Source organism: Propithecus coquereli, unplaced genomic scaffold, assembly GCF_000956105.1.
Source record: "Propithecus coquereli isolate 6110/MARCELLA unplaced genomic scaffold, Pcoq_1.0 Scaffold314, whole genome shotgun sequence".
Taxonomy (NCBI): Eukaryota; Metazoa; Chordata; class Mammalia; order Primates; family Indriidae; genus Propithecus; species Propithecus coquereli.
The window spans coordinates 3,543,400-3,570,114 of NW_012148775.1; the positions used below are offsets into that span (position 1 = coordinate 3,543,400).

Genomic DNA, 26,715 nt, shown 5'->3' on the forward strand with positions numbered 1-26,715 from the left:
TTTTAGTTGTCCGATTAATTTCTTTGTATTTTTAGTAGAGACGGGGTCTTGCTCTTGCTCAGGCTGGTCTCGAACTCCTGACCTTGAGTGATCCGCCCGCCTTGGCCTCCCAGAGTGCTAGGATTACAGGTGTGAGCCACTGCACCTGGCCGATATCTGGTTTTGAGTTTAATCATTTGAAGACTTGCCCGACTATTTGCTTCCCCACCACCACCCCCCAGATGTACTGTCTTTGCCCAGCAGCCACTTGTCATCCATTCACCCTCATCCCATCCATTTTTCTGAATCCAGTTTCTGGTGAAGATGGCAGGAAGCACCAGCCACGACCCCCTGACCCCGCAAACACACACACACACACACACACACACACACACACACACAATGTTTTCCTGCACGTCGCTGAACTTCATACATCTTATTTTTTTTACCTTTGCTGCTGTCTGAGGCTCATTCATTCCTTCTGTAAATACCAGCGAGCAGCTGCTCTGAGCCGGCACTGTCCCAGGTCCTGGGGTCACAGCAGAAAACAGGACAGACCCCACCCCTGACCTCATGGAGTTTGCTTTCTAGCGGGGAGACGAGTGGTAACAGAGACCCGCAGTCAGCCCCCCTTAGCCGCAGGTTCCGCATCCACAGATTCGATCAACAGTGGACCAAAAATATTCAGGGGAAAAAAACAATAAAAAAACAACAATAAAAATAATGCAAATTAAAAATACATTATAACTATTTACATTGTATTCGGTATTATAAGTAATTTAGAGATAAAGTATACAGGAGGATGTAGATACTGAACCATTTCACATAAGGGACTTGAGTTTCTGTGGACTTTGCTGTCCTTGGGGGCCCTGGGACCAATCCCAGGAGGATACCGGAGGAGGACTGTATAAGGTCAGGTCGGGGATATGTTCTTCGAAGAAAAATGAATCTGGGTAGGGGGAGAGTGGTGGGGCTCCCTCATCAGGTAAGGGGGTCAGGAAAGGCCTGTCCGAATTAGGGAGCAAGCCACGAGGGTGTTTGGTGTCTTAGTCCATTCAAGCTGCTGTAAAAAAACACCACAGACTGGGTGGCTTATAAAAATACAGAAATTTACTTCCCACAGTTCTGGGGACTGGGAAGTCCAAGATCAAGGTGCTGGCAGATTTGGTGTCAGGTGAGGGCCAGTTCCCTGGTTCGTGGGCAGAACCTTCTGGCTGTGTCCGCACATTGTGGAAGGGGCAGACGAGCTCTCCCAGGCCTCTTTTCTTTTTTTTTTTTTTTTGAGACAGAGTCTCACTCTGTTGCCTGGGCTAGAGTGCCGTGGCGTCATCCTAGCTCACGGCAACCTCAAACTCCTGGGCTCAGGCGATCCTTCTGCCTCAGCCTCCCAAGTAGCTGGGACTACTACAGGCATGCACCACCATGCCTGGCTAATTTTTTCTATATATTTTTAGTTGTCCGATTAATTTCTTTCTATTTTTAGTAGAGACGGGGTCTCGCTCTTGCTCAGGCTGGTCTCGAACTCCTGAGCTCAAACAATCCGCCCGCCTCAGCCTCCCAGAGAGCTAGGATTACAGGCGTGAGCCACCGCGCCCGGCTTCAGGCCTCTTTTCGAAGGGCACTGATCTCATTCATGAGGACTCCACCCAAGTGACCTAATCACCTCCCAAAGACCCCACCTCCTAACACCACCATCACGTTGGGGATTAGATTTTAACATGTGGATTTTGTGGGGACACAAACATTCAGTTCAGTCCCCAGCATTCAGGGAACATCAATCCAGGCAGGAAGCCTGGAGGTGGGGGGTGGGCAGGCCCAAGGATGGGCTGAGAGGCCGGCATGGCAGCAGCTCAGTGGCCGAGGGCAGAGAGGCAGGGGAGGCCCACAGGCCTGGGCTGGAGATACCCTAACTGGCTGCACCCTGCCTGGCACCACTTCCCTTGACAAGGCAGCGACCATATCTTAGAGCTGAAAAGTCCCTCCAGCCTGCAGGCACCGAGAGCGTCTCCCCATCGTCAGTCTAGCTGCGACTGGGCGACTGGGCGTGCTGGTGTTGGGTGCGGTCCACGCAGGCAGAAGCAGGGCCTGAGGGCGCTGCGTTCCCTGGAGGGTGGAGACCCTGAGTTCTCCAGCTCTCCCTGGAGTTCTGGAGGCTGTGTCTGGGCATGATCTTGCGCCGTGGCGTTTGAGACAGCACGGAGGGAGGTGATCAAGGAAGAACACGTGACACTTGACACCCTTAAAGGACTCGCTCATAAAGTATAATTCCAGAAAAATAAAAATGCTTTTAACAGTTTAAAATTTGATTTAAAAATATTACAATTTTAAAATATTACAAGCAGGGGTGGGGAAGTGTAATGGGAACGCCGTAGCTAACGACGATTGCGTCTTGGACTGTGCCGAATACTTTCCGTATCATCTCATTTAAACCTCATGATAACCAGCCGGGTGTGGTGGCACACACCTGCAGTCCCAGCTACTCGGGAGGCTGAGGTGGGAGGATCACTTGAGCCGGGGAGTTCGAGGCTGCAGTGAGCTGTGATTGCACCATTGCACTCCAGCCCAGGTGATGGCAAGATCTTAAAAAAAATAAAGTTCACCTTGCACAGGTAAGGAGGTGAAATGATGTGTCCAGCTCCTGAGCTGGGCCAGGCAGTCTTGTTCCAGACCAGCTGGTCCAGTTGTGTTGCTTTTAATCTCAGTCCATAGGTGCTTAAGTCATCATCAGAGCCAAAACTACCCTTGGGAAAAAATCCCTGTCACTTCCCAAGCATAGTGCTGGACTGCATTTGTCTGCCTCCTCAGTGTCCACTGATGGACGTTCGCGTGGCTTCAACCTTTCCGCTATTACGAATCACACTGCTACGAACATTCGACTGCACGTTTTCGAGTGGATCCGTGTGTCGCCTCTCTTGGGTAGATCCCTAGGGGTGGAATTGAGTCACCTGGGTTGTGTCTGATGACTTCATTGCTCTGTGAAGACAAGCGAATCCGCCCACTCTACTGAAACAGTTTCTCTTACTTCTTGCCAAGTGTGTATGTTTGAATTCGAGGACGTTCGAGTGATGAGACGACTGCATGCACCGAGTGGCCGACACGCCCCGGCGGAGCTAAGCAGAGCTCTGGGCCAGGGAGAGGGCTAGAGAAAGATACCACCATGGCTTCTAGATGTCCCTCTCCTCTCCCGGTACAGGTACAAGTCCTTGTGCCCTGACACCTGGCCGCACTGGCACGGACCTCCAGCAGAGGGCGTAGAACGGCTGATCAAATACATCGGCTACAAACCCGAGGAATACAAGTTAGGGAGGTAAGTGGCCAGCATACCGCCAAATCTGTGCCATCGAAGTGTTTCGCGCGTTGATCTGTATCCAGCCAGAGCATGAAGACCCATCTCCTAGGCATTTATGTAGATGTACAAGCAGATGCTTCTCTCCAGTTTAAATGCAGCTCTGAATGGTTGGAAGGTCTGTAGGGTTGCCCATCGGAGATGAAGTTACAAAGGGAGCCCTGGGTTCTAAACTTGACTCAGCCTCCTTGTTTGCAAAATGAAGAGGGGACCAGGGTGGACCACGTTACCTCTGTGTGCTTAGATTCTTTTGTCGTTCAAATGTATCTCTGCCTTAGAATCTCTCAGTGGGTCCTCCCTGCCAGCTCCGAACTCCTGTACGTGGCTGTCTATGGCCACCTTGGCCTCTATCTTTAGGCTCCTGTTCTGACAATCAGTTACTTATTCGATCCAAACCCCTGAGGGGAATCAGGTTCAGCACATTGTGAGGGAGGCAGGGGGTGGAGGTCAGAGGTGGTCTGTGTCTGTCTCAGATTCCATAATTTGGGGTGGGGCCGTGGGTCACGTGGCATGACACGCTGCTGCCCCCGGTGGCTGCCCTGGGAACTGTCCCTCCCAAGGCAGAGGGCTGGGGCCGGCAATCCCGGATCAGTATTGGTATTATAATTTCTTCTGCTGGTTGGTTAATGGGATCTTCTCTTAAACTTGGGTCCATATTCTTTGTATCACCATTTAAAGCCCAGGAACATAAGTGGAAGCAACTCCAAGTTATGGTGCATTCATTTCCTGCGGCTGCGTGATAAATTGCCACAAATTGGCTGGCTTAAAACCACAGAAGTTCATCCTGTCACAGTTCGGGAGGCCAGAAGTTCAAAGTCAAGGACTCGGCAGGGCTGTGCTGCCTTTTGGATCATCAATGGAAGGATCCTTGCTTGCTTCTTCTAGCTCGTTTGGTGGCTCCTTGGCTTCTGCGGCCGCATCACGCCAATCTCTGCCTCCATCTTCACCCGGGCTTTCCTGTGTCTTTCTGTCCTTTCGTCTCTTCTAAGGACACTCTCATTGGGTTTAGGGCCCGCCCTAATTCAGTACAACCCCATTTCCCTCCTTAGCTTAATCGTATCTGCAAAGACCCTATTTCCAAATAAGAGCACATGCTGAGGTTCTGTGTCGATAGGAATTGGGGGGGTGGGGGACACTGTTCCACTCACTACAGATGGTGACTGACTGATTAATAATGAAAACATTTCTTTTCACTTCTAGAACCAAAATATTCATTCGTTTCCCCAGAACTCTGTTTGCAACCGAAGATGCCTTTGAATTTAGTAAACAGCAATTAGGTATGATTTTTCTGCCCTCATTTCAACAGAGTATGAAATGAACAAGTCTTAAACATGGGTGTCTGATAGAATGTTAGGAGCACTTGCTTTGGAAGCCAGGAACAAGAGGTGGGATTATGATAGGATACGAGTGAATTTATGCCTTCGTGAATGTCTGGGGGGCAGCCGTGGATGCAGGCAGAAACGAAAACATCGTGTGCCGTCTCAGTTCTAGTTTGGATCGGACTCTTGTGCACCATTAAGACCTAAAACCGTGGGAGACCATCTCCCTTAAATGAAGGTTTTAAAAATTTCATTTGTCTTAGTATCTGATGTTGGAAGGTACAGCTTCAAAGCCTGCAGCCGGGGTGTTCGTTGTGAACGGTAAAATGAGAAAAGTTGGATTGGTGGCGGGGAGGGGGGGCGCTGGGGGGCAGAAATGCAAAAATTTAAAAAGTCAGAATGACTGGAGAGAGGGGGCTTATCCCTCGAAATCACAACTGGTCTGTCAAGGACTACGTTTGAGTGAGCTGAAGCCTTGCTGTGTGCCAGATGCACACTAAGTCCTTTATACCATGATCTCCTTTTAGTCTCAGAACAAACCTATGAGGTGTAGGTATTATCACCCGCAGTTTACATTTGGGGAAACTGAGGCACAGAGATGGTGGTAATTTGCTGAAGGCCACACAGCTAGTAAGCAGCAGAGCTGGGGTTTCTACGTGGGTCTCGTGGTGCGACCTCCACAGCGGTGGGCACTGATCGCCAGGGATCTGGTTGGAGGGCAGGTGCTGACTCAGACGGGTCGCGGGGTCCTGAGTCAGCGTCTCTAAGCAGCTCCCAGGGGACACGATGCTGTTGGTCTGTGAGGCCCTCGATGAGCTTGGCCCCTGGTGGGACTTTAGTCGCTGTGTGGAGGGAGGGACGTGGGATGGAGAAGCCGAGGGCTGTGTTTTGTGGTCACTGAGACCTGGGTTCACACTCCTCCCTGGCAGCCACATTGCCTTGAGCTTGGCACGTGTCTTTGCTGTCTCAGCCTTTGTGCCCATGTGTCTAAAGTTCTGAGGGTGCCCACCTTATGGGGTGGGGCGTGAGGATGAAATGTAACGCTTACCATGGAACCGGGGGCTCTCACCACTGGGGTGTTCCCTGCTCTGGGGAAGGAAAGAGAAAGGCCGAAAGGAAACCCTGGTCACCGGGCAGCGGCTGGGAGCCAGGCGCAGCGTAACCAGCCGGCTGTCGCTTCTGCGATGCCGAATGGGCTTCCCGTGTCGTCCCTACATCACAGGCCTTTAAGGCCCCCTTCTGACGCCCCCTCCTGGAGGTCACAGCCACAAACAGGACGCACTCATGAAAAGCCATTTCAACGAAAGCTTTCTTTTATTTTAAGTTGCGAGAATTCAAGCCACGTACAAAGGCTGCCAAGGAAGGAGGGAATACGTGAAAAAGAGACGAGCAGGTGAGAATTAAACAGAAACTCGCCAGGGAGCAGCGGCCAGAGTCGCAGCCTTCCCCTCCTTACCCACTCGGCACCTGGGGACATAGGCGCACTGCGAGTTCTCTCCCCTCACCTGTCCTCGAAGCCTTCGCGTGGGGCTGCCTCAGGGCCCAGTTCGGGGCCTCTTCTCATCACCTGATTAACTGGACATTTTAACGCCGTGGCCTGTATTTGTTCCAAGGGCGTGGCTTTCTGTTTCTGTGTTTTTGAGACAGGGTCTCGCTCTGTCTCCTGGGCTAGAGTGCTCACTTGCAGCCTCATACTCCTGGCCTCAAGTGATCCTCCTGCCTCAGCCTCCTGAGACACCACCACACCCAGCTAATTTTCCTATTTTTTGTAGAAACAGGATCTCATCATGTTGCCCAGGCTGGTCTCAAACTCCTGGCCTCAAGCGATCCTCCCACCTCTGCCTCCCAAACTGCTGGGATTACACTAGTGAGCCACCACACCCAGCCACCCAGGCATGTTTTATTTGATCCACAACAGAGCAGATTTAAAGAAAAAATTTCTGGAAAAAGTCTTCAAGTACTCTTGAAACCCCTCCCTTTTGTCCCTCCCCAGTGATGTTCGCACACAACACCCTAGGCCACACACACACGTTTCTTGGAAATAACCACTCTCTTGAATTTTGTTGTCATAACCACAAAGACTTGTTCTTTATAGTTTTACCATCTATGGATATATCTCTAAATATATTTATAGTTTGGCATGTGTTGAACTTAAATTATATTTTTGGTATCTTTGGTGACATTTTTGGACTCCAAATTGTTTTTGAAATTCAACCAGATGTGTGTAGATTGATTCCTTTTCATTGTTGCATAGTATTTCACTATAGCAGAGGTTGGCATGATAGTAAATATTTTAGACTTTTGGGTCATGTGGTCTCTGTCACAGCTACTCAAGTCTGCCATTGTTAGCACAGAAGTAGCTCAAAGAACGGGCATGGCTGTGTTGCAATAGAGCTTGATTTACATAAACAGGCGGCAGGCTGTAGTTTGCCGGCCCCTGAGCTGCATGAGTATACCACAGCTTAGCTGTTCTGTTGATGGATGTTTCTTGTTTGCAGTTGCTTGTTTTTGCATAGAGACAATACTGCTCTGAACAATAAGAGAAAAGCGTTTTAAAATTTTGAATAACTGAAAAAATCTGAAGCAGTTAAAAATTGGGAGACAAGCCAGAATCTAGTTTGTTTCTTTTTTTTTTTTTTTTGAGACAGAGTCTTGCTCTGTTGCTGGGGCTAGAGTACTATGGCGTCGTCATAGCTCACTGCAACCTCAAACTCCTGGGCTCAAGCAATCTGCCTGCCTCAGCCTCCCGAGTAGCTGGGACTACAGGCATGTGCCTCCACACCCAGCTAATTTTTTTTTTTTCTATTTTTAGTAGAGATAGGGTCTCCCTCTTGTTCAGGCTTGTTTCGAACTCCTGACCTCAAGCGATCCTCCCACCTCGGCCTCCTGGAGTGCTAGGATTACAGGCATGAGCTACTGCACCCGGCCAGAATTTAGTTTTTGTGTGCTCCAGTTTATCCCAATTTTTAAATGTAAACAACTAAATCAAAGCACTCATCTATAATAGCACAAGTACCACCCCTCTCCCTGAAAAAGGCACCAGGAAGCTGACCCTCTCCTATAATTTGGGGGCATCTCTGGAAGCTTCCCACAGCACCCTCTGTTCTGTCTCCCTGGTTCAGTTGTCTATCTGGGCGCCCCCAGGTAAGAACTGACCACATTCATCCAACTTTGCATCTCTGGGGCTAACGGGGTGCTGAGTGGGCGTCCAGATGTTTGTTGAGCAGGTGAATACTTCTGGAGAAGCCTTTTGTATTTAAATGTGATTGTGCTCACCTTCTAATGCCAGCAGTGAACTCTTTCAGCCATTGTACTGGAAACCTACTGGCGCGGAGCCCTGGCTCGGAGGGAGGCTGAGAGGAGAAAGTGGGCTGTGCAGATTATCAGAAAGTAAGTTCTCGAGTACAACAGGGAGGCGGCACCCACTCAACACTGGTGTGCTGCAAAGGATGGTCGTGCATGTGGTTGAGTTTTTGACTATTTTTGGATTCGTGCAGAAAGGAGATCTTCCCTCCAAGATGCCCTTAGGAATTCAGTCCTATCTCTTTGCTCTGAGCTCCCGAATTTGATGGCAGTCACAACTTTGTACATTTGCAATTTGTCTCAGCCTGGCTCAAAAATCACAGTCAAGTGCCTTCTGAGGCTGGGCAGGTCAAGCCGAGTAAGTCCTATGAGCTGGGATAAGACAATAGGGGAAGGTAGAGACTGCGGCAAACTGGAACGCTCAGTCCATCTCAAAGGGGACAGTAATTACTCCGTTCCAGTTGACTGCTGCCTTGGGCCAATGCTACCAGATCACTCGAGGAAAGCTGAATCCAGCTTTTATGGAAGACCTCCCAATTTTTTTTTCTAAGTTGCCAACTAATTCAAGCTACTCAAAACAATAAGCAGTGTGGGTGAAACAGAACCTATCTTTGGGGCAGACTGGCCTGTGTGGTCACTTAAACAATCTCTACCATTTGGCCTCCTTTGAATCAATCAAATGAGAGAACATAAACCTCAGTGAAGAAATGGGCCAGAGAAACTAACAAAACATTTCCCTTTTTAGGTTTATCAAAGGATTCATCAATCGCAATAAACCCCTTTGTCCTGACAACGAGGAGTTTATAGTGTTTGTGCGCAAGAATTACATCTTGAATCTTCGGTACCATGTTCCAAAGAACGTCTTGGACAAGACCTGGCTGAGGCCCCCTGGCATCTTGGCAAACGTAAGGACAGATGTGGGACTCTGATGTGACGTGGGCGCGGATGGAGCTGGCCTCTTGTGTGTCTTTGTGCTGCCTCCCTTTGGCTAGAAAGAGCTGCCTTAGCAAAGCACTTCCTTGCAAGGATGTTGCACAAGAAATTTAACTCCTTAGAATTTGTGATCTCCTTAATTAGCATTATAAAGCCAGTGGAGGTCTGGTGTGCTGGACAAAGCACTTTCGAATGGTTTCTACTTTTTTTTTTTTTTTTGAGACAGAGTCTCACTCTCTTGCCTGGGGCGAGTGCCGTGGTGTCAGCCTAGCTCACAGCAACCTCAAACTCCTGGGCTCGAGCAATCCTCTTGCCTCAGCCTCCCAAGTAGCTGGGATTACAGGCACTCGCCACCATGCCTGGCTAATTTTTTTCTATTTTTTAGTTGTTTGGCCAATTTCTTTCTATTTTTAGTAGAGACGGGGTCTCACTCTTGCTCAGGCTGGTCTCGAACTCCTGAGCTCAAACGATCCGCCCACCTCGGCCTCCCAGAGTGCTAGGATTACAGGCGTGAGCCACCGCGCCGGGCCAACAAATGGTTTCTATTCTTGATGTAGCCTTCCTAGAACAGTGTTTCTCAAAAGATGATCTGAGGACCCCCTGTGGCTGGAACGTAGGGTCTGTTATAAGATTCCTGGGCTCTACTCTGGATCCACTAGGAACCTTGTTCATAGCCAACTCCTCAGGTGACTCATAAACACATTCAAGTTTGAGAACCACTAGTTAAGCACTAGGGAGAAGTTAGAGCAAGATTGGAAGGTTAGTGGCTTTGACTATAAAATATCAATGTTGTACTTTAAATCAAACTGAATTCAACTGTGTTTTCAAAACTTCTATTTTGGTCATCACAGCCCAAGACAGGGTGTGAGCGAGGCAGGTGGAAAAGTGGTGTGTTTTCCACACAGGCGTCAGATCTGCTCAGGGAAATGTGCGTGAGGAACCTGGTGCGGAAGTACTGCCGCGGGATCACGGCCGAGCGGGAAGCGATGGTAGGAAGTGGTGTCTGCAGGGAGGCAGGACCCTGGAGTGGGGGTGGGGGGAAGTGCTGGTCCTACACTGTGTCAGAAGCCCTCATCCGTCATTTCACCTATAAGCCCAGGGCCAGGCTAGTCCCAGGCCTCACAGATGCGCTGAGCCTGAGTGTAGACCACATAGCAGAGAGCCCTCGATGAATGTCAGCTGTTGTTATCAGCATGGCTCCTACTGTTACCATGAAAACAATCCAGATGGCCCCTGCGCTGCAAAGCATGCAGGACCCCTTTCTGCTGAAGGTCTGGTTTTGTTGATGCTAATCTGTAGGACTTTTCTGTAAAGAGCTACAGGGTAAATATTTTGGGCCTTGGGGGCCACACGATCTGTTGCAGTTCCTCGGCTCTGCTGCCATAGTGAGAAAGCAACCACAGACAACATGTAAATGAATGGCGTGGCTGTGTTCCAATAAAACTTTACTCACAAAGCCTGCCAATCTCTGAAGTTCTGAAAACTCCCACTTTCGGGAAACCAGTGCAAGTAAGGGGACCGGCAGAATTGTCAACCCCAGTCTCTACGGGTATAATTTTTACAGCACTTTGGCCAAAGCCAGTAACGTGTTCCTCCTACAGCTTAGCCAACAAAACACATGATAATAGCGTGGGGCTAAAGCTCCCCTATCCCAGAGAGCCCCGGGATACCATTTTTGTCCTTTTAATAATGTATTACCAGATGCAGCAAAAGGTGGTTACGAGTGAACTATTCAGGGGAAAGAAGGAAGGCTATGTGGAAAGTTTGCAGCAACCCTTTGCCGACAGTCGGATAGGTAAGTACTTGGCCTCCCAGCTCTTAAAAAAAGTCGGAGGAAGATGCTTGGCTCTGTAGCACGTCCTGCCAGCTATTTCCCCAGCCGAGACCTCAGCACAGAGGAACATGCAAAAGCAGATCCTAGTGGCTTTGCCCAGGGTTAGTATTTAGTAACGATTCACGGTGTTCTCGTTCCCTCCCTAGATGAAGGAGACATTAACCCCAAAGTGCTTCAACTAATTAGCAATGAGAAAATCCAGGTAAGGCAGTGTGTCCTCAGCCACAAACACAAGTCCCTTATGAGGCCTGAGAATGGGGTGTGTTTTCCATAAAGAGTGTCTAGAAGCACTATTTAAATGCAGGGGTACAGCTGGGTGGGCCGGGGCTCTCAACTGCGACACTCTGAGTATTAAGTAGGAATATGGGGGATGCGTGACACTTAGAGACCCGCTGCTGTTCTTAGGGTCCATTTGTTTCCACCCTGGAAACTGTCTTTGTTTGCTTTCCTACAAAATTGAATGAAACGCAGCCATGGACTTAACCACGAAACCTCCCATATTAGTGAGAGGCAGTGTGGCACAGTGCCCGGGTGCAGACACTGGCTTCTCAGTGGCTGTGAGCTCCTGAGCAGGTTACTTGAGGTTTCGGTACCTCTGACGTTCTGTGACTGTGGATGACAGGGTCCCTGAGAGGACGGACGAGTCAACGGGCCGCGGCCTGGCACATGGCAGCAGGTGAACATCTGCCTTTACCATGTGCTCCGGCGGCTTCTCTGCCCCTTTTGGTTCCCTGGAGCCTGTGCTACTTGCCTGGACAACCCTCTGGCTCTGAAGGTTTCCAACCCTCTGACCTCTGAGGACAGACCCGGGAGGCCGGTCTTAGCCTTGACTTTCTCAGAGGGCAATGCAGGAAGGTGGAACTAAATCAAAACCTACCCCGCAGAGAGCCAGGGTGCAGGAAAAAAAATGCAAATCTGTTTGAGCCTCTCTGAGTGCTTGCAGTAACTTTGCTGGAGTCTGAGCAGCAAGTACTCTGCCCACCCCCCTGCCACGTGGTAACCTTCCCCTCGATGACAGTAACCTCCTTGCAGTATGGCATCCCGGTCATCAAATACGACAGGAAAGGCTTCAAGGCACGGCAGCGGCAACTCATTCTTACTCAGAAAGCAGCTTATGTGGTGGAACTTGCCAAAATCAAGCAGAAAATAGAGTACTCGGCACTCAAAGGTAAGAAGTGGGCAATCTTCAGACAGTTCACTGAGTTGACTCAGCTACTGGAAAGACCAGGAGCGAAGCTCTCAAATGGGGGACACAAGTACAAGGTGCCCATAAAGCCTGATGTTGCCCAGCCTGGCCTGGGCCTCCTCTTCTGGTGTAAATATCAACAGCATCCCTTCGTTCAAGTATCCAGGTTGGCCAATAGTCACCTTCTGTAATGACCTTTTTACTCGGATCACAGCCCCATAGCACGCTGATCTCTGGAGTACGCCCTTCATCCCACTGGGCCCAGCTAGGAGAGAAAAGCATGAGGTTGGGGAGCCCCTGGGCGCGTCTCTTCTTTCTGCATTAAGGTCAAGCTGTGCAGGTCCTGGCCTCTAACTCTGGATCTGTCTTAAGGTGTCTCCACTAGCAATCTGAGCGATGGAATCTTAGTCATTCATGTTTCTCCAGAGGACAACAAGCACAAGGTAACTGATGGCCACCAGTCTCTGCTAAAAGAGGGGGGAAAACAGCCCACTGGCAAACGTTAAGTTGCCCGCTGTGAAACCTCAGCATCTGAGTGTTTTTCCTTGTAAACCCTGCCTTGCGGCCTCTCTACCTCAGGGGGATGCCATTTTACAGTGTGAACACGTCTTTGAAGCAGTTACTAAACTCGTCATGCTGGTCAAGAAGGAGAATATTGTGAATGTTGTTCAAGGAAGGTAGGTGGCTTCATCTTCAGCCCAGGAAGTCAGTGTTACAATGGTTGTTAACAGATGAGGGAAGACGCAATGTTAATCTTTTCACCCACACCTGCCCCTTCCCTCCAAACCAAGCGAGCACCATCTTGGGGTAGGGGCTGATCCCGTAATGGTGTACCCTTCCCTGTCTTCATCCCTGTGCTCTCGGGCTCCAGAGAAGTGAAGAGGTCAGTGATCACTCATTGACCTCAGGAAGCAATAATCTTCCCATATAGTTTGCAAAGGAGGTAGCTGTGTTCCTGAGGGAAGTTGTCCCTGTGTAAAAGGTGGACCTCTGGGCTCAAGCAGGTTACAGCCACACTGTTGGTGTGGGTACCCCTTGGGACAGTTGTTGGAGCACACTGGGCCACAGGTGTGCTGGTGGATCAGGATATAAAAGGAAACCACCTGGCACAGAATATACTATTCTTATTTAATTCTCTCAGTAACTCTTAAGTAGGTGCCGGCTTTTCTGTTTCATGGGCAAGGCCAAGTGGAGCACAGGGAGGTCAGCCAGCAGGCCCGAGGCTGCGGAGCTTGTCGGTGATGGGGCACAGATTTCTAAGGCCCAGGCTTGATTCTTTCGTGGCAATGTGCTCCCAGAGCCCCCTTGGAAGCAGACTAGCCTGCAGAGCTGTTTCTTTTCTCTCATACTTGTGCTGTTCCAAGTTTTTACTTGATGAGCAAATTTATATCTTAAGTAGAATAGGGAGAGAGCTGACTAGTTTGAAAAATGTTTGTCCCACGAGTTTCAGCATGAAGACGTGTGGGTGGTGCTTCGGCATCAAATTGGCACTTTGAATCTGTTAATCACCTTCAGAGTAACTATAGAACATACCAGTTGCCCAGCTGTAAAAAGGGTTTTTCTTCTTTGCATTGCTCAAACATGCAATAAATCAGGAATCTGATCTTGAAACTACCGAAGTTTCATAAGTGAATTTCTTTTGCAGACTTTAAGGGTAGCGGAAGAAAACAGAACATGTTAGTAATTTGTCACTTTGTGTATTTTAAGTTTACAGTTTTATATTAGCCCTGGAAAAGAAGGCACAATAGCTTTCGACACTGGACCGGAAGAACAAATCTATAAAGATAAAAATGGACAGTTAACAGTGGTAAGTAGTTGTACCTGGGGAGGAAGGTAGGCAGGTTTAGATGAGAATATTCTACGAACTGCAGTCCTGTGGATTGACTAGAATCAGAAGCTAGTTCATTTCTCCCCAATCCTGATTCTACATCTGAAAGACAGGAATTGTTCCCAGAGGTATTTAAACACTGAATGAAAAGGGGAAAAAGTACTAGCTGGGAGTGGTGGTGAGCACCTGTAGTCCCAGCTACTTGGGAGGCTGAGGCAGGAAGATTGCTTAAGCCCAGGAATTTGAGGTTGCCGTGAGCTATGATCCTGCCACTGTATTCTACCCACAGTGACAGAGCATGAAACTAAGAAAAGGGAAAAGTTTAGTCGTCAGTGAACCAGGAGTTGACTTTCAATAGTTCAGTTTTAAACGTCAAAGTCCAACCTTTCAGGGGATGGAGAAGGCCTTATGCCTCCTTAACCTGGCTCTGCACTGGACGTTGGTGCCCCACCCCCAAATACAATGACTTATTGGCTGGGGGTGTGCCCTAGGCTCTGGCATGTGAGAGATCCCCAGACCTAATGGAGGTTTGGGAACCACTGCCATCTTATGAAGAAATTGAACCTGAGCACGCAGGAGCTTCTGCCCTCCCTGACTCCACTCCTGGGCTTGGGTCCGGGCTGGAAAGTGGTAGTATACAGAGCTTGTTTTGATCCAATGTTGCAGGGAAATGACATGTTAAAAGCAGAAGGAGCTGAACCTTTAAAATGTATTTTATCTTTATGCTGAGAATTATTGATACAAACCAATTAAAAACGGTCTATCAACAGGGAATAATCTCATATACAGTTAAACTTACACTATTTACCTATAAAATCATTTTATGAATGTAAATAGTACAGTAGCTTTTACAGCATACTTGTCCCAACTCCTTCAGGGACAAGGAAAATAAGGATCACTTTGAAAAAATCACCTTGTAAGTTTATATCCAGTTTACGTGCTGTCTTACTACCTCTCCTTTGGAGTCAGTGTCTGTCTTTCTCCCTGGTGGGCCCCAGCTGAAGATGCCAGTGTGGAACTTAGTGAGCCACTTTCTAATTCTGATGTGTCTTAAGGTGTGTGGGGACAGGCAGCTCACGGCCCATCCAGACCCACCTTGCTGACGGTGACAGTTGAGGTGATAACTGCTTCCTTCCCCTCGAAGGGAGCTGACAGGTCTCCAAACCGACTCGTACCTCTCTCCCAGGTGTCGGTCCGGAGGAAGTCCTGATAGAGGATGACGTCTGACCTCTCCCATCACCGTTTTTGCTCCAACTGAGGAAAGTACCAAGGAAGCAGGAATTTGATCCAGTTAGCTCCGCCTTCAAGGAAAGATCCCAGCAGCACTGGGGGGAGAATCGCATCTGAAGAACTGAGGGGCATGTTATGCCAAAGCCTAACCCCAGCTGCCCTGGGGCACCATGTTAAAATGCCTGCCTCCGGGAGCACTGGCAGGTCACCTGAAGGGGTGGTTTTCAATACTCCCAGTAGTACCTACACTTGACGATGGGCACTTCAACACACCACTATGGAGTGGGCAAGATTCTCCACCTTTGTCAGGCTGCCCTGAGACACAGTGAAATCTTATGTACAGCAGGTCCTCTAGTAAAATCATTAGAACCTTGATGACAAAAAAATTCCTGGCCACAGTTGTCTGTGGAGTTTGCACATTCTCCCCATGTCTGCGAGGGTTTCTTCTCACAGGCCCTGGATGTGCGCTGGTACAGCTCTGTGGTTCCAGCGTGAGTGTGCCCTGCAGTGGAGTGGAATCCTGGCCAGGGTGGCTTCCTACCTTGTGCACTGGGTTGCTGGGATGGGCTCAGGCCCCCTGAGACCCTGAACTGGAACAAGCAGGCGGGAAAATGAATGAATACAAATTATTGTAAAATACAAATTTGAAAAGTATGATTATCATACAAATGCATAACACTAAACGTGGTATAAAAGCATCTTTGTGACTGGTTTCGAACTGTGTGGCAGCAGGGGATCTGAGTAAAGGAAATTTTATAAAGCCACAAAATTCAAATTTTGCTTTAAATAAATGGAACTCAGAAGTGTCAAGGAAATGTTTCTGATTATGTTTCTTATGGGGTCTTTTAGGTCCCAGATGGCGAGATGAGTCCCCACCCCCAATATTAAATCAGTGGTAAAATCAGTGGTAACACCAGCTGATTCATTCTGCTTTTGCACAAGCCAGACCACCTTTGACCCAAGACTACCTGTGTTTAAATTCACATGCTACAGAAAAACGACTCATCTTTCCTTTCCACGCTGAGCAACGTTTACGGTGGTAAGGTAGAAGGGTAGGGGCTCTGCCTTGCTGTAAACCGTACTTCCATGGCTCGGTGTTGCTGGGCATTCCTGAAAAGACCCAGAGAACAGATTTAAATAGAAGCATTATATGATTTTTATTTTACATATGTCCACAAATGCTTATACAACATACAGTGACTACTTCTAAAACTTACAGCATCTTTTCCTAGCACAAAGAGACAGAAAGGTTAATTAACGACACTTAAATGTGTTACAGTGACGTTGGGTAGAGCCCTAAAAATAGCACATACTGGACAGGAAGGGCTGAGTGTTGTTCACACTTCGGTCCTGAATAGCTGCTATAAGGTACAGCAAATACACCTGAATAGGGGGCTGGGGTACCTGTGCAGGGATCAACCAGCTAATCCACTACAGGAGGGTGACAGAAGCAGCTTTGTAAGGAATTGTCTTGGGTACAACCTCCCAGTCACCACAATCAGATGACTTAGTTGATCACAACAGACTAAAAGCTGCTGCTGCTTTTTAAATTGTAAGCTATTACAGTGTAATAAAACCTTACTCTTTTTGCCAAATTTTACGCCAGTGTTTCACCTGGATCGTTCTTAAATTATAAATATTGACTTTTGCCCTTAGTGCTAACATAAGAAAAATCAGTTCCATATTATAGAGTATATTTGATAAGTGCTTGGACCAGCCAACACGGTCTGCCAGCTCACGGCCATATGCAGCTAACGGTATCACTCACCACGGAATGTTTTATGAACCTGTGCATATTCTGAAAAGGCAAAGATCTAAAACTACAGGTGCAAAGCTGGAAGAAAAGTGAAGTTAGAGCTGCCAGAAATATTAGGTCATAAGGCATAGAAGCCAAAATAAAACAGATTGTTCCACAAACAACTTCTTCACACAAACATTTAAAAAACAATTTATACAATGGCTTTTCCATTCCTACAGAAAACATCAGCACTGACATTCACTTTAACGTTCTAAAAAAGTACAACCCAAAAGGGTTGGTGTTTAAAACTTAAACAGTATAAAATATTTATGAAACATTATTTCGTAAGCCCTCTTTTCATAGCACTTAATAAAATCCAAATGGCCTAATATAAAAGTTTCCCACACAATGGTTTAAAAAGTATCTACCCAATGCATGATTTTTACGTTCAGTCATGATTGTTTTACAGTTTTATTGTAGGCTTTGCTGCTGGATACAAAATAAAGGCATACAACTGTCACAGACAGGGCAGTACGTACAAAGTCTAAGCTGTAAAAACCGTTTCAAAATATAAACTCGTTTTTTGGACTACATCTGTCAAAGGCTGCCCGTGTTAATACCTTTGGTATAAAACTGTAACGATTCCCTTGATGAGCAAATCCATCCATCACCTCACACACATGCACATCTCCTTGTAACTACTCCACCTACTCTAGTCTCAACAACCCAGATCACTCACGACTCACTTCTCTTCCTCTGCAGGCGCAGAGGAGCCGGGAGGTAGGTAACCGAGAACATCCGTCCTACACGAGCACCAGGCAGACAGCCAGACTCCAGCGCAGGCCACCTGTGCCCCACAAGCACACGTTCCCCCATCAACAGTCGCACACATCCCTTTACACAAACAGGAACACTGACACAAACCAGACCCAAAGGTATCTGCGCATTCTCTCAACCTGTACACTGCTGGCCACTCTATACTGTGCTGGAATCAGAGGCAAAGACAAGAAGGGGATCGCCAGGTGATGGCTGTGTTTACATCAGGGAAGCTCCTTAGGGGCTGGTATTTCAGGGGTGTCCCTGCTTACATGCAGGGGGAGGACAAAGAGTTTGGGCCACACTGAATTTCTAAGCAAAGGGTAGGGCATCCACTTATAGCAGTAAGCCCAGCTTCATGGGGAAGGCACCGATCCCTTGGAGGAGTAGTTTGTGAGCTATGCCAGTCACAGGGTCAGATGGCCTTCCTGGAACCGAGTAGGTCAACAAGGAGAGCAACTGAAGGAGCCAGGAGCAGACTAAACACTCACCGCCAGGGAACACTCTGCTCCTAGGCAGCCAGCACTAAACCAAAGACCAGTCAAGGCAGCAAAAGGCTTGCCCCTTAAAGAAAGCTTTGCACCCAAATCTCCACTAGTAACGACAACTCAGAGGCTTATTCGGTCACATTTCCACTGCTACAAGCTGCAATCATCATCAAGGTCGAGGCGCAAAACCACGTGGCGGAATGAACTTGGAGCAAAGCAGTGGATATTGTGCCGGGGCAAAACACACAGGAACCAGGAGCCCACCTGCTGGGGCTGGAGGGTTGTGATATATGAAACAGGGAGCTCGGACACCCTTGGTGGCCACCAACTGCAGAACTCCTCTTGGAATTGTCAAACTGAACCCTTAAGAGAGTGTCACCCAAAAGCCCAAATACATCGTCAACACCTACAAAAATAAATACTGCAAACATAAGTTCTCATATATACTTCACGCTCATTCATACTTTTCCTCTGAGAACCAAGAAAGCCTGGCTCCAAAGGTTCCCGGATTCTCATGAAAAGTAGAGACCTTAGACACAGCTTGCTCAACAAAAGGGCTGCACAGACCTGGGTTGAGACGATCAATTCACCTTCTTAAGAAGTATCAAAATAATTATCTGGCTTGTTACAAAACGGGCTCGAGGGGAAGTGGAAGGTGCCCAGGAGCCCACGTAGGATCCGAGCGTGGCATGGGGGGGAGGGAGGGGGCGGCGGGAGGAGGGTGGCTGGGTCAGCTCGCCTGCTCACTGGTGGAGGTGGGCCCGGTCATCCGGACGCTTGATGTGGATCCGCCGCACACGCTCAATTCGCTCCCGTTCCCGCTCCTCGTCCTCATCCAGGTGGTGGGAGCGCCCGGCTGCCCCGCCTGTGGCCTCCAGGAGCGCATTGTCAGGTCCCCGGCCATCCTGGGCCTCGTACAGCAAAATGTTCAGGGTCTCTTCATAAATCCGGGCTTCAGGGAACTCAACCTATGTTTGAAAAAAAATATAGGACAGGTAAGTTAGCATAATACACAGCCCACCACCCCTGCCACCTGTACTTCCGGGCAGGGCCGTCAGGCTAAATCAGGTCCCTGGGATTCCACTAAAGACTCATTATTATTTTTAGTTATTTTCAAAAGGCAACACACGTGGCCCTGAATTTATAAGAGACCAAGGGCACACAGGGAAATAGGCAATGCTTCTCATCACCCTGCCTTCTTTGAGAGATTCTGTGCATGTAAATGTGTGTATGTACATAGTCGCACATTTTTAAAAACACAAAAGGTGGCCCATTACACACATTCTTATGTACTTTTTATTTATTTTTATTTTTTTAAGAGACAGGGTCTCACTATGTTGCCCAGGCTGGTCTCGAACTCCTGGCCACAAGCAATCCTTCTGCCTCAGCGTCCCGAGTAGCTGGATTGACGTTGTCCAGCTTGTACCTAACTTAGCCTAGAGATCATTCCACATCAGGGAATTACAAAGAATGCAACAATGCAATGGTGAATCGCATTTCACTCTGATGGACATTTAGGTCATTCCCAGTACGTTGCTGCTAACAGAGCTGCAACCTGGCACAGGAGTCAGTCCTTCCACACCTTCGAGGGATCCTTAAAGCCGCTTTCTCTCTGAACAGGGACTGCCTGGGGACCCTCATGAAATGGACATGATCCCTCCTGCTTTGTTTCCCCTCAGGGTTAAGGCATTGTCAACAGAAGGGCCACACAGTGGGCCCCACACATCTGACTCACAGACTAGACTCTGCTTTAAGGGCTGAACTCTGAGGTTCTGGTTCCAGGAGAAATGGAGTAAGCACACTCTACCCCTGTCTTCCTCACCGACGCTGCAAAGCCAGGACAGATGCACACAGCAGCTAGCCAAGGACTGTGAGCAGTGAATAAAGATCTTAGACACAGCTTGCAGGCAAACTGGGGGAAGAGACCAGAATTTGAAGTAATACCAAACCAGCAGTGAGTTTACCACTGCTGGCATCCATGTAGCCTGAAACTTAGAAATGGGCACCGGGACAGAGAAGGCTCCAGAAGGTCTCTGGTGACCAGAGGAGCCAATAGAGTCTAACACGCAAGCATGAGGGGAAATCTGATTTTATTTTCTCTGTTTTCTTGTACTCCAGACCCGAGCAATCGGAGGCAGCAGTGGCTGTGGTGGCAACCAGAGGCCACAGGTGTCAAAGTGGAGGGCGGGGACCTTCCTTTCTGACAAGAAGAGCTGTGGTCTCAAGAGGATAGGGTGGCTCCCCACAGCTTTTTTTTTCCTATCTTCATGCTGCTTGGCCCCAGATAGAGGCATAGTCACAGGAAGTAGGTGGCAGAGTAACTAGAGAACCAGCTTTCTGGCCAGACAACCAAAAAACGAGAGCCCTGGGGAAGATTAAAGTACTGAGGAGATTGTGAAGGAGGGGGCGCTTGACAAAGCAAACTGCACAGAACTCCTAGACTCACCCCCAGCTGCAGGCTCTGCCCCTCAACAGCAGACACAGACTGTAATAACTGAACACTGGGACAGACACTGCCCAGGACTGGCCACAGCATGGCACACAAGTGGGACAGATGTGAAAGCTCTGAAACTGAACTGTCACTGGCAGTACAACCCATAGAAGCCTGGTGGAACTTGTAGCCTGAACCTAACCGGGTCAACTGCCTGCTACAACAAAAATATCAACATTCTCCCTAGGATTTATACAAGGCCTAGACTAGAGCGCTGTAACATAACATCCACAATGCCCAGGATACAATTCAAAATTTCTTGGCATATGGAGAACCAGGAAAATCTCAACTCCTGTGGGAAAAGTAAATGCCAGTGCCAAGATGATACAAGATGTTGGAATTATCTAACAAAGTCCTGCAAGCTGTTATTATAAAGATGCTTCAGCAAGTAAGGGCAAATGCTCTTAGAGCAAAAGGAAACATAGGAAGTCTCAGCAAGGAGACAGAAGATAAAAAGAAGAACCAAATGAACACTTTAGAACTGAAAAATACAATAACGGAAACAAACATAAAAACAAAAAACCCAACGCACTGGAAGGGCTCAATAGCAGAGTGTAGAGGACAGAGGAAAGAGACAATAGCAGTGATACAATCTGCAACAGAAAGAAAAACGTTCACTAAAGGGCAGAATTCCGTGCTTCCTTACCACCTACTCCCCAGCAAATCGGAACTAGGAACCAAATGAACAACGTATTGATATGTATGAAATACCTGCTTAAACTTTAATTTCAGCACGTCACACTCTTTCCGATTGAACCACAAAAGACAGCTAAATGATATTAAAAGAATTAGTAAAGCACTTGGAATGTTGTATCACAGAAGGTAAGATACCAATTATTACCAAAAAAAAAAATAGCCCCCGAACCCAAATGGGACATCGGCATAGTGACTTGAGGAAACAAAACGTGAGTCTCTGCCCCAAAGCACAGCTCCCAGAGGCTCGGGCTAGAATGAAGCAGGAACCTGTTCCTTCACTAGCAGCTGTCTCTGACACCAGCTCCCTGGAAAGCCAGTCACAGGCTTCTCCTGGAGAAACGAAGAAGCCCTTAGTGACAGACAGCAGAGCAAAAGGAGCCATGGAAATGGGGCCCTGGCCTCCCATCTTGCCTCTGCCACTAACCAGGTTCACAAACGCCACTACAGGCTCGCTCTGGAACCCATCTGCTAATCTCAAAACAGCTGGGATCAGACCACATGGTCTCTAAATCTCTTTGCTCCCTGTTAAGCTCTAAAAATGAGCAGTCTTAATATTTTAAAGCTTAATCAATATGATGACTATCCTTTTAAATACCCAAGGGTAGAGGCAACCCAGGTATATTACAAAAATCAAACCATGACCAAAAAGGGGGATCTAGTTACTGGAGGAATTCACAGTCCTTTTAAAAAAAGCCATAGGACAAAAGAGGATGAGGTGCCTTGCTAACAGGATAAGGGAAGCAAATGAGTCTGGGCCCTTTCCCTGGTATCTGTGGGGGAAAAAAAGAGAAGCCTCAGTGTTTTCCCCTTCTTGGCTATCTTAAAACAAAATATACCCTTTTTGGATAGATTCTGAATACTTATGAATATGTTGTCAATTTAATCCTGTGAATGCTGGGGAGGGGGAGCAGATTGAGCAGGAGTGACCCTGAGTTGGTGGCCCTTGAAGCTGGGTCATGGGTACATGGAAGATCATTGCCCTACTAATTCTGTGTATGAGGCTCACGCCTGTAATCCCAGCACTTTGGGAGGCCCAAGTGGGAGGGCTGCTTACAGCCAGGAGTTCAAAACCAGTCTGGGCAACATAGCAAGACCTGGTCTCCACAAAAATATAAAAATAAATTCGGTGTATGACTTAAATTTTCAGTAATAAGTTAAAGAGAAGAGACTCTGGTTTCTACTTTATGATCTGATTTTCTCTTATTTGCTTTTTGCTTGCAGCCAGCTCCAGAACCATGCAGAACTCTGTGCCTCCTAGAGCTGTGGGGACGGTAATAACCTGAGAGACTGTATGAGGAGGACTGGAGGCAGGCCAGTTCTGCAGCAGACCTGCTGCATGCCACTGGTAATCAGATTGTCATGTTTCTCTTAGGCTGAAAAAGAAATGACAGGGTATATAGTGTGATTAATAATAAAAAAAAAAAAATAGGCCAGGCGCGGTGGCTCACGCCTGTAATCCTAGCTCTCTGGGAGGCCGAGGCGGGCGGATTGTTTGAACTCAGGAGTTCGAAACCAGCCTGAGCAAGAGCGAGACCCCGTCTCTACTAAAAATAGAAAGAAATTAATTGGACAACTAAAAATACATAGAAAAAACTAGCCGGGCATGGTGGCGCATGCCTGTAGTCCCAGCTACTCGGGAGGCTGAGGCAGAAGGATCGCTGGAGCCCAGGAGTTTGAGGTTGCTGTGAGCTAAGATGACGCCACGGCACTCTAGCCCAGGCAACACAGTGAGACTCTGTCTCAAAAAAATAAAATTAAATTAAATAAAAAATAAAATTAAATAAAATAAAAAAAATTAAAAAAGGCCATGGCAGAAAGATTGCTTAAGGTCAGGAGTTCAAGACCAGCCTGAGCAAAAGCAAGACCCTATCTCTACTAAAAATAGAAAAATTAGCCGGGTGTGGTAGTGCACACCTGTAATCCCAGCTACTTGGGAGGCTGAGGCAGGAGGATCGCTTGAGTCCAGGAGTTTGAGGTTGCAGTGAGCTATGATGACACCACTGCACTCTAGCCAGGCTGACAGAGTGAGAGAAGAAAGAAAGAAAGAAAGAAAGAAAGGAAAGAAAGGAAAGAAAGGAAGAGAGAAAGAAAGAAAAAAAAGAGAAAGAAAGAAAAAAAAAAAAAGAAAACCTCACATAGCCCAAGGAGGTCAAGCATGCAGAAGACCTAAAGAGAGTGAAGTCCAGTGAACAGTAGGCCAGATCTCTAGCAGTACTTGGTGGTGTGATCTAGCCTCGGGGAATGGCAAGGTGGCACAAGTCAAGGGAGAGGTCGAGCCTGTTGGTCTGGAAAGGATGACATAAAAATGGATCCAGAGCCCAGCTCAGTCAGGGAGCCAAGAAAGCCAACAAGGTTAGGAGCTAAGGAACTCCAAACAGGCCCTAGGAAAGAGCGGAAGGAAGCTCCAGGTCAGTGGGTAAGAGGACGACAGACAGATGCCAAGTAAGTAGTAAGTCATGACTAGAAAGCCAAGGTCAAGATCTTGAAGGCAGCACAGTTCCTCTGATGAGTGAGACTATATGAGGCCATGCTGGTGGGCAAGGATGTCACATGGAGGAAGGTAAGGAACAGCGCTGATGTCAGGTAGAGAAAACGCTGGCAGCAGGGTACAGCCATGGATGTAAGAGTAAATCTAGACCTATGTTTATGGCCAAGGAATCTGGGTGTAGTATGACTGTCTACTTGCTGAGATTCAGAAGGGAAATGCTGTTGTTTCTCCAAGACCTACATTTGGATCTTTCCAAGGCCTAAAAGATAAGGAATATTTTAATGACGAGCAACCACAAGGCAATGAAAAGCATTTTAAAGCCTTTCCCTAAGTTTATTTTGTTCAAGTTAAAGGAAGTTCAACAAGTACATATTTCAGAACAGCCACTCAGAACTGTCCTCTCAAGGCTCTTACCTTGGTCTGTTTCTTCTCAGTGGCATAGACGATGGAGGTACAACAGACTTCAGCAATCTTGCGGCCCTGTCCATAAAAGGACCAGCAGCAGATTTCATCCCCAATAACATCCTTTATGAATAGGACCCTTCCATTAAAACGCAGAGACAGCTTATCAAACAGTTCAATGTTTTTCAACATATTGTCGTCAGAATTGCTGTAAAAGAGCATTTGATAAGGTGACCACAGCTGGTAAAAACAACCGCCCCTTCTTGGGCCCTTCTATGTGCAGGGCCCTACTGAGTCCAACTTCTTCACTATCTCATTTCAATCTTACAATAATCCCATGAGAAAAGCACCACAATCACCATTGCTTAAAGAAGCAAAGTGAGGGTCAGAAAAATTAAGTAATTGCCCAAGGCCAAAAACTGGTAAGTGGCAGAGCCAGGCCTCTCGAAAGATAGTTCTGGCCCCCAAGCCTGTGATTCTACCCAATGTGCTTGAGTGTCAGCTCTGCAACAGCCAGAGAGAGAATGCTGAGCCACCGGGCCTCTGGGCACAGAACCAGGTGGATGACAGAGCCTCACCAGCCCACATGAAGAGCAGTATGGCACTGCCCAAGGGAGGCTGTTTATCATAGATCTTTGTAAGGATCTTGAGTACCCTCATTAAATGCCCCCTATATCCCTCAAGATCCCCTGGCATCAAAATGGATCCAGAGCCCAGTTCGGTGAGGAGCCACGTGTGCTCACAAGGAAGCCGACAAGGTTAGGAGCTAACCTTAGAGCTACATGTTCCCAAGAGCCAAAAGGCGTTCTTAAAACCCACATATATTGCTGGCGAGAATGTAAAATGGTGCAGCCACTTTGGAAAACAGTTTGGGAGGTCTCAAACAACTAAACCTAGAGTTACCATATGACCCAGCAATGCTACTCCTAGGTTTATCTACCCAAGAGAAATGAAAACATGTGTCCAAAGATTTGTACGTGAATGTTATGGCAGCATTATACACAATAGCCAAAAAGTGGAAACAACCCAAATGTCCATCAAATGATGAAGGGATAAACCAAATGTGGTCTATCCATACAATGGAATGTTATTCTGTCATAAACAGAAATGAAGTATTGATTCGTACTACAACATGGATAAACTTTGAAGACATTATGTTAAGTGATGGAAGCCAGTCACAAAAGGCCACATGATTTCATTTATATGAAATGTTCAGAATAGACAAATTCATAGAGATAGGAAATAGATCAGTGGTTGCCTAGGGCTCGGGGGGGGAAGGGAAAGGGGTCCAGGGAAATGGGGAGTGAACGCTAATGAGTAGAGAGTTTCTTTCTGGGGTGTTAAAAAATGTTCTAGAATTAGTGTTGATGGCTACGCAACTTTGTGAATATACTAAAAAACACTGAACTGTATACTTTGAACAGGTGAACTTTATGGTATGTGTGAATTATATCTCTAAGTTCTACCTATCTATCCATCCATCCACGCAGGCACTACAGAGGTGCAGAGGGGTCATCCTCATCTGAACGGAACAAGAGGAGCTGGGCCTGGCTGGTATAAGTGGAGGTTTCCCTAGGAGTGCAGATGTCTTTCCTGGCTGATGCCTTACCTGGTATATGAATATTTATTATTACTTCTGTTGTAGAGCAACTTCACGGCTGGCTGTGGATTATTTTAAAAAAGGAAAAAGAGAGTTACTTGGCATGCAGGCGCAATGAACCACTCGCTTCCCACAGGGCGAGAGCCCTGCCCCGAGGCAGCGGAGGCAGACAAGCAGAGCCTGCTGGCTGCAGAGGGGGCCAACGTGACCCAAAAGCAGGGGGAACACAAGATGAGTTGTAGCTTCCCACCCAGAACGCTTTCTCGGGCCTTGCTCAGGCAATTACACATGCTTTTATTTCAAAACTTATTCAGAAGAATCTCTACTTCTGGTAGCAAAAGAAATTCCACAAGCGTGCCTCCAACATACCTTATTTGAAGTCGCTATAAGTTTTTGTTCTTCCTTGGATGAGGTGATCACAGGAACCTTGCAGAAAGGCTCGTAAGTATCTTTGTTCTGCTGGAACAAAACATGCTTTCAGCCTGGGAGGCCTGTCCAGCATCGCATTTTTTAAGCTAGCTTGCTGAGCAAAGACAGGCTCTGGTGAGGGGCAGTTGTGGCTGGGAAGACGGGAGGATTCTTACCACCAATGAAATAGAAAGGAGAAGACTAGGAGTTGAATTTTCCAGTAATCCTGCTCCTCAGCTATAGCCCTTACATGCCAGGGTGCTCAGTAAATACTAACAATGATGACACATTTCCCACAGCCCAGGAAGCCATTCGAAACTAAGCCCTCAACGTGGCAGCTGAAAGACGATTTAATCAAAAGTTCCTAAAATCCCGCTACCATGACTGCAGAGGAATTTAAAAAAGGTATAAGCTCATAAGAGAAAAAGAATGGAAGAAGGTCAGCTGACAAAAAAAAAAAAAAAAAAGAAAAAAAAGAGAAAGAAAGAAAGAAAAAAAAAAAGAAAACCTCACATAGCCCAAGGAGGGCAAGCAAGCAGAAGACCTAAAGAGAGTGAAGTCCAGTGAACAGTAGGCCAGATCTCTAGCAGTACTTGGTGGTGTGATCTAGCCTCGGGGAATGGCAAGGTG

The 26,715-nt window shown here is 47.5% G+C and overlaps 2 protein-coding genes across 3 annotated transcripts in view; one reads left to right on the forward strand and one right to left on the reverse strand.

The window, feature by feature from the left end:
• Window positions 1-15,743, forward strand: part of MYO1H (myosin IH) — a 48,183-nt gene extending 32,440 nt beyond the window's left edge. Inside the window, exons 18-30 of the mRNA XM_012650169.1 lie at window positions 3,173-3,286; window positions 4,526-4,602; window positions 5,969-6,037; window positions 7,950-8,034; window positions 8,693-8,852; window positions 9,786-9,869; window positions 10,582-10,675; window positions 10,861-10,916; window positions 11,747-11,882; window positions 12,273-12,343; window positions 12,480-12,577; window positions 13,608-13,707; window positions 14,915-15,743. Of these exons, the coding sequence (XP_012505623.1) occupies window positions 3,173-3,286; window positions 4,526-4,602; window positions 5,969-6,037; window positions 7,950-8,034; window positions 8,693-8,852; window positions 9,786-9,869; window positions 10,582-10,675; window positions 10,861-10,916; window positions 11,747-11,882; window positions 12,273-12,343; window positions 12,480-12,577; window positions 13,608-13,707; window positions 14,915-14,938 (1,168 nt within the window). The 3' untranslated portion in view covers window positions 14,939-15,743. The remainder of the gene's footprint in view (window positions 1-3,172; window positions 3,287-4,525; window positions 4,603-5,968; window positions 6,038-7,949; window positions 8,035-8,692; window positions 8,853-9,785; window positions 9,870-10,581; window positions 10,676-10,860; window positions 10,917-11,746; window positions 11,883-12,272; window positions 12,344-12,479; window positions 12,578-13,607; window positions 13,708-14,914) is intronic.
• Window positions 15,744-15,835: 92 nt separating this feature from the next.
• The window catches only part of KCTD10 (potassium channel tetramerization domain containing 10), a 29,604-nt gene continuing 18,724 nt past the window's right edge, over window positions 15,836-26,715 (reverse strand). The window contains exons 4-8 of one of the 2 annotated variants that reach the window (XM_012650198.1): window positions 26,047-26,133; window positions 25,687-25,739; window positions 24,090-24,285; window positions 18,748-18,968; window positions 15,836-16,068 (exon numbers count right to left, since the gene is read on the reverse strand). In XM_012650198.1, the coding sequence (XP_012505652.1) occupies window positions 15,990-16,068; window positions 18,748-18,968; window positions 24,090-24,285; window positions 25,687-25,739; window positions 26,047-26,133 (636 nt within the window). In that variant the 3' untranslated portion in view covers window positions 15,836-15,989. Of the gene's footprint in view, window positions 16,069-18,747; window positions 18,969-24,089; window positions 24,286-25,686; window positions 25,740-26,046; window positions 26,137-26,715 lie in introns of both variants that reach the window. The other variant, XM_012650197.1, reaches the window with a different exon arrangement.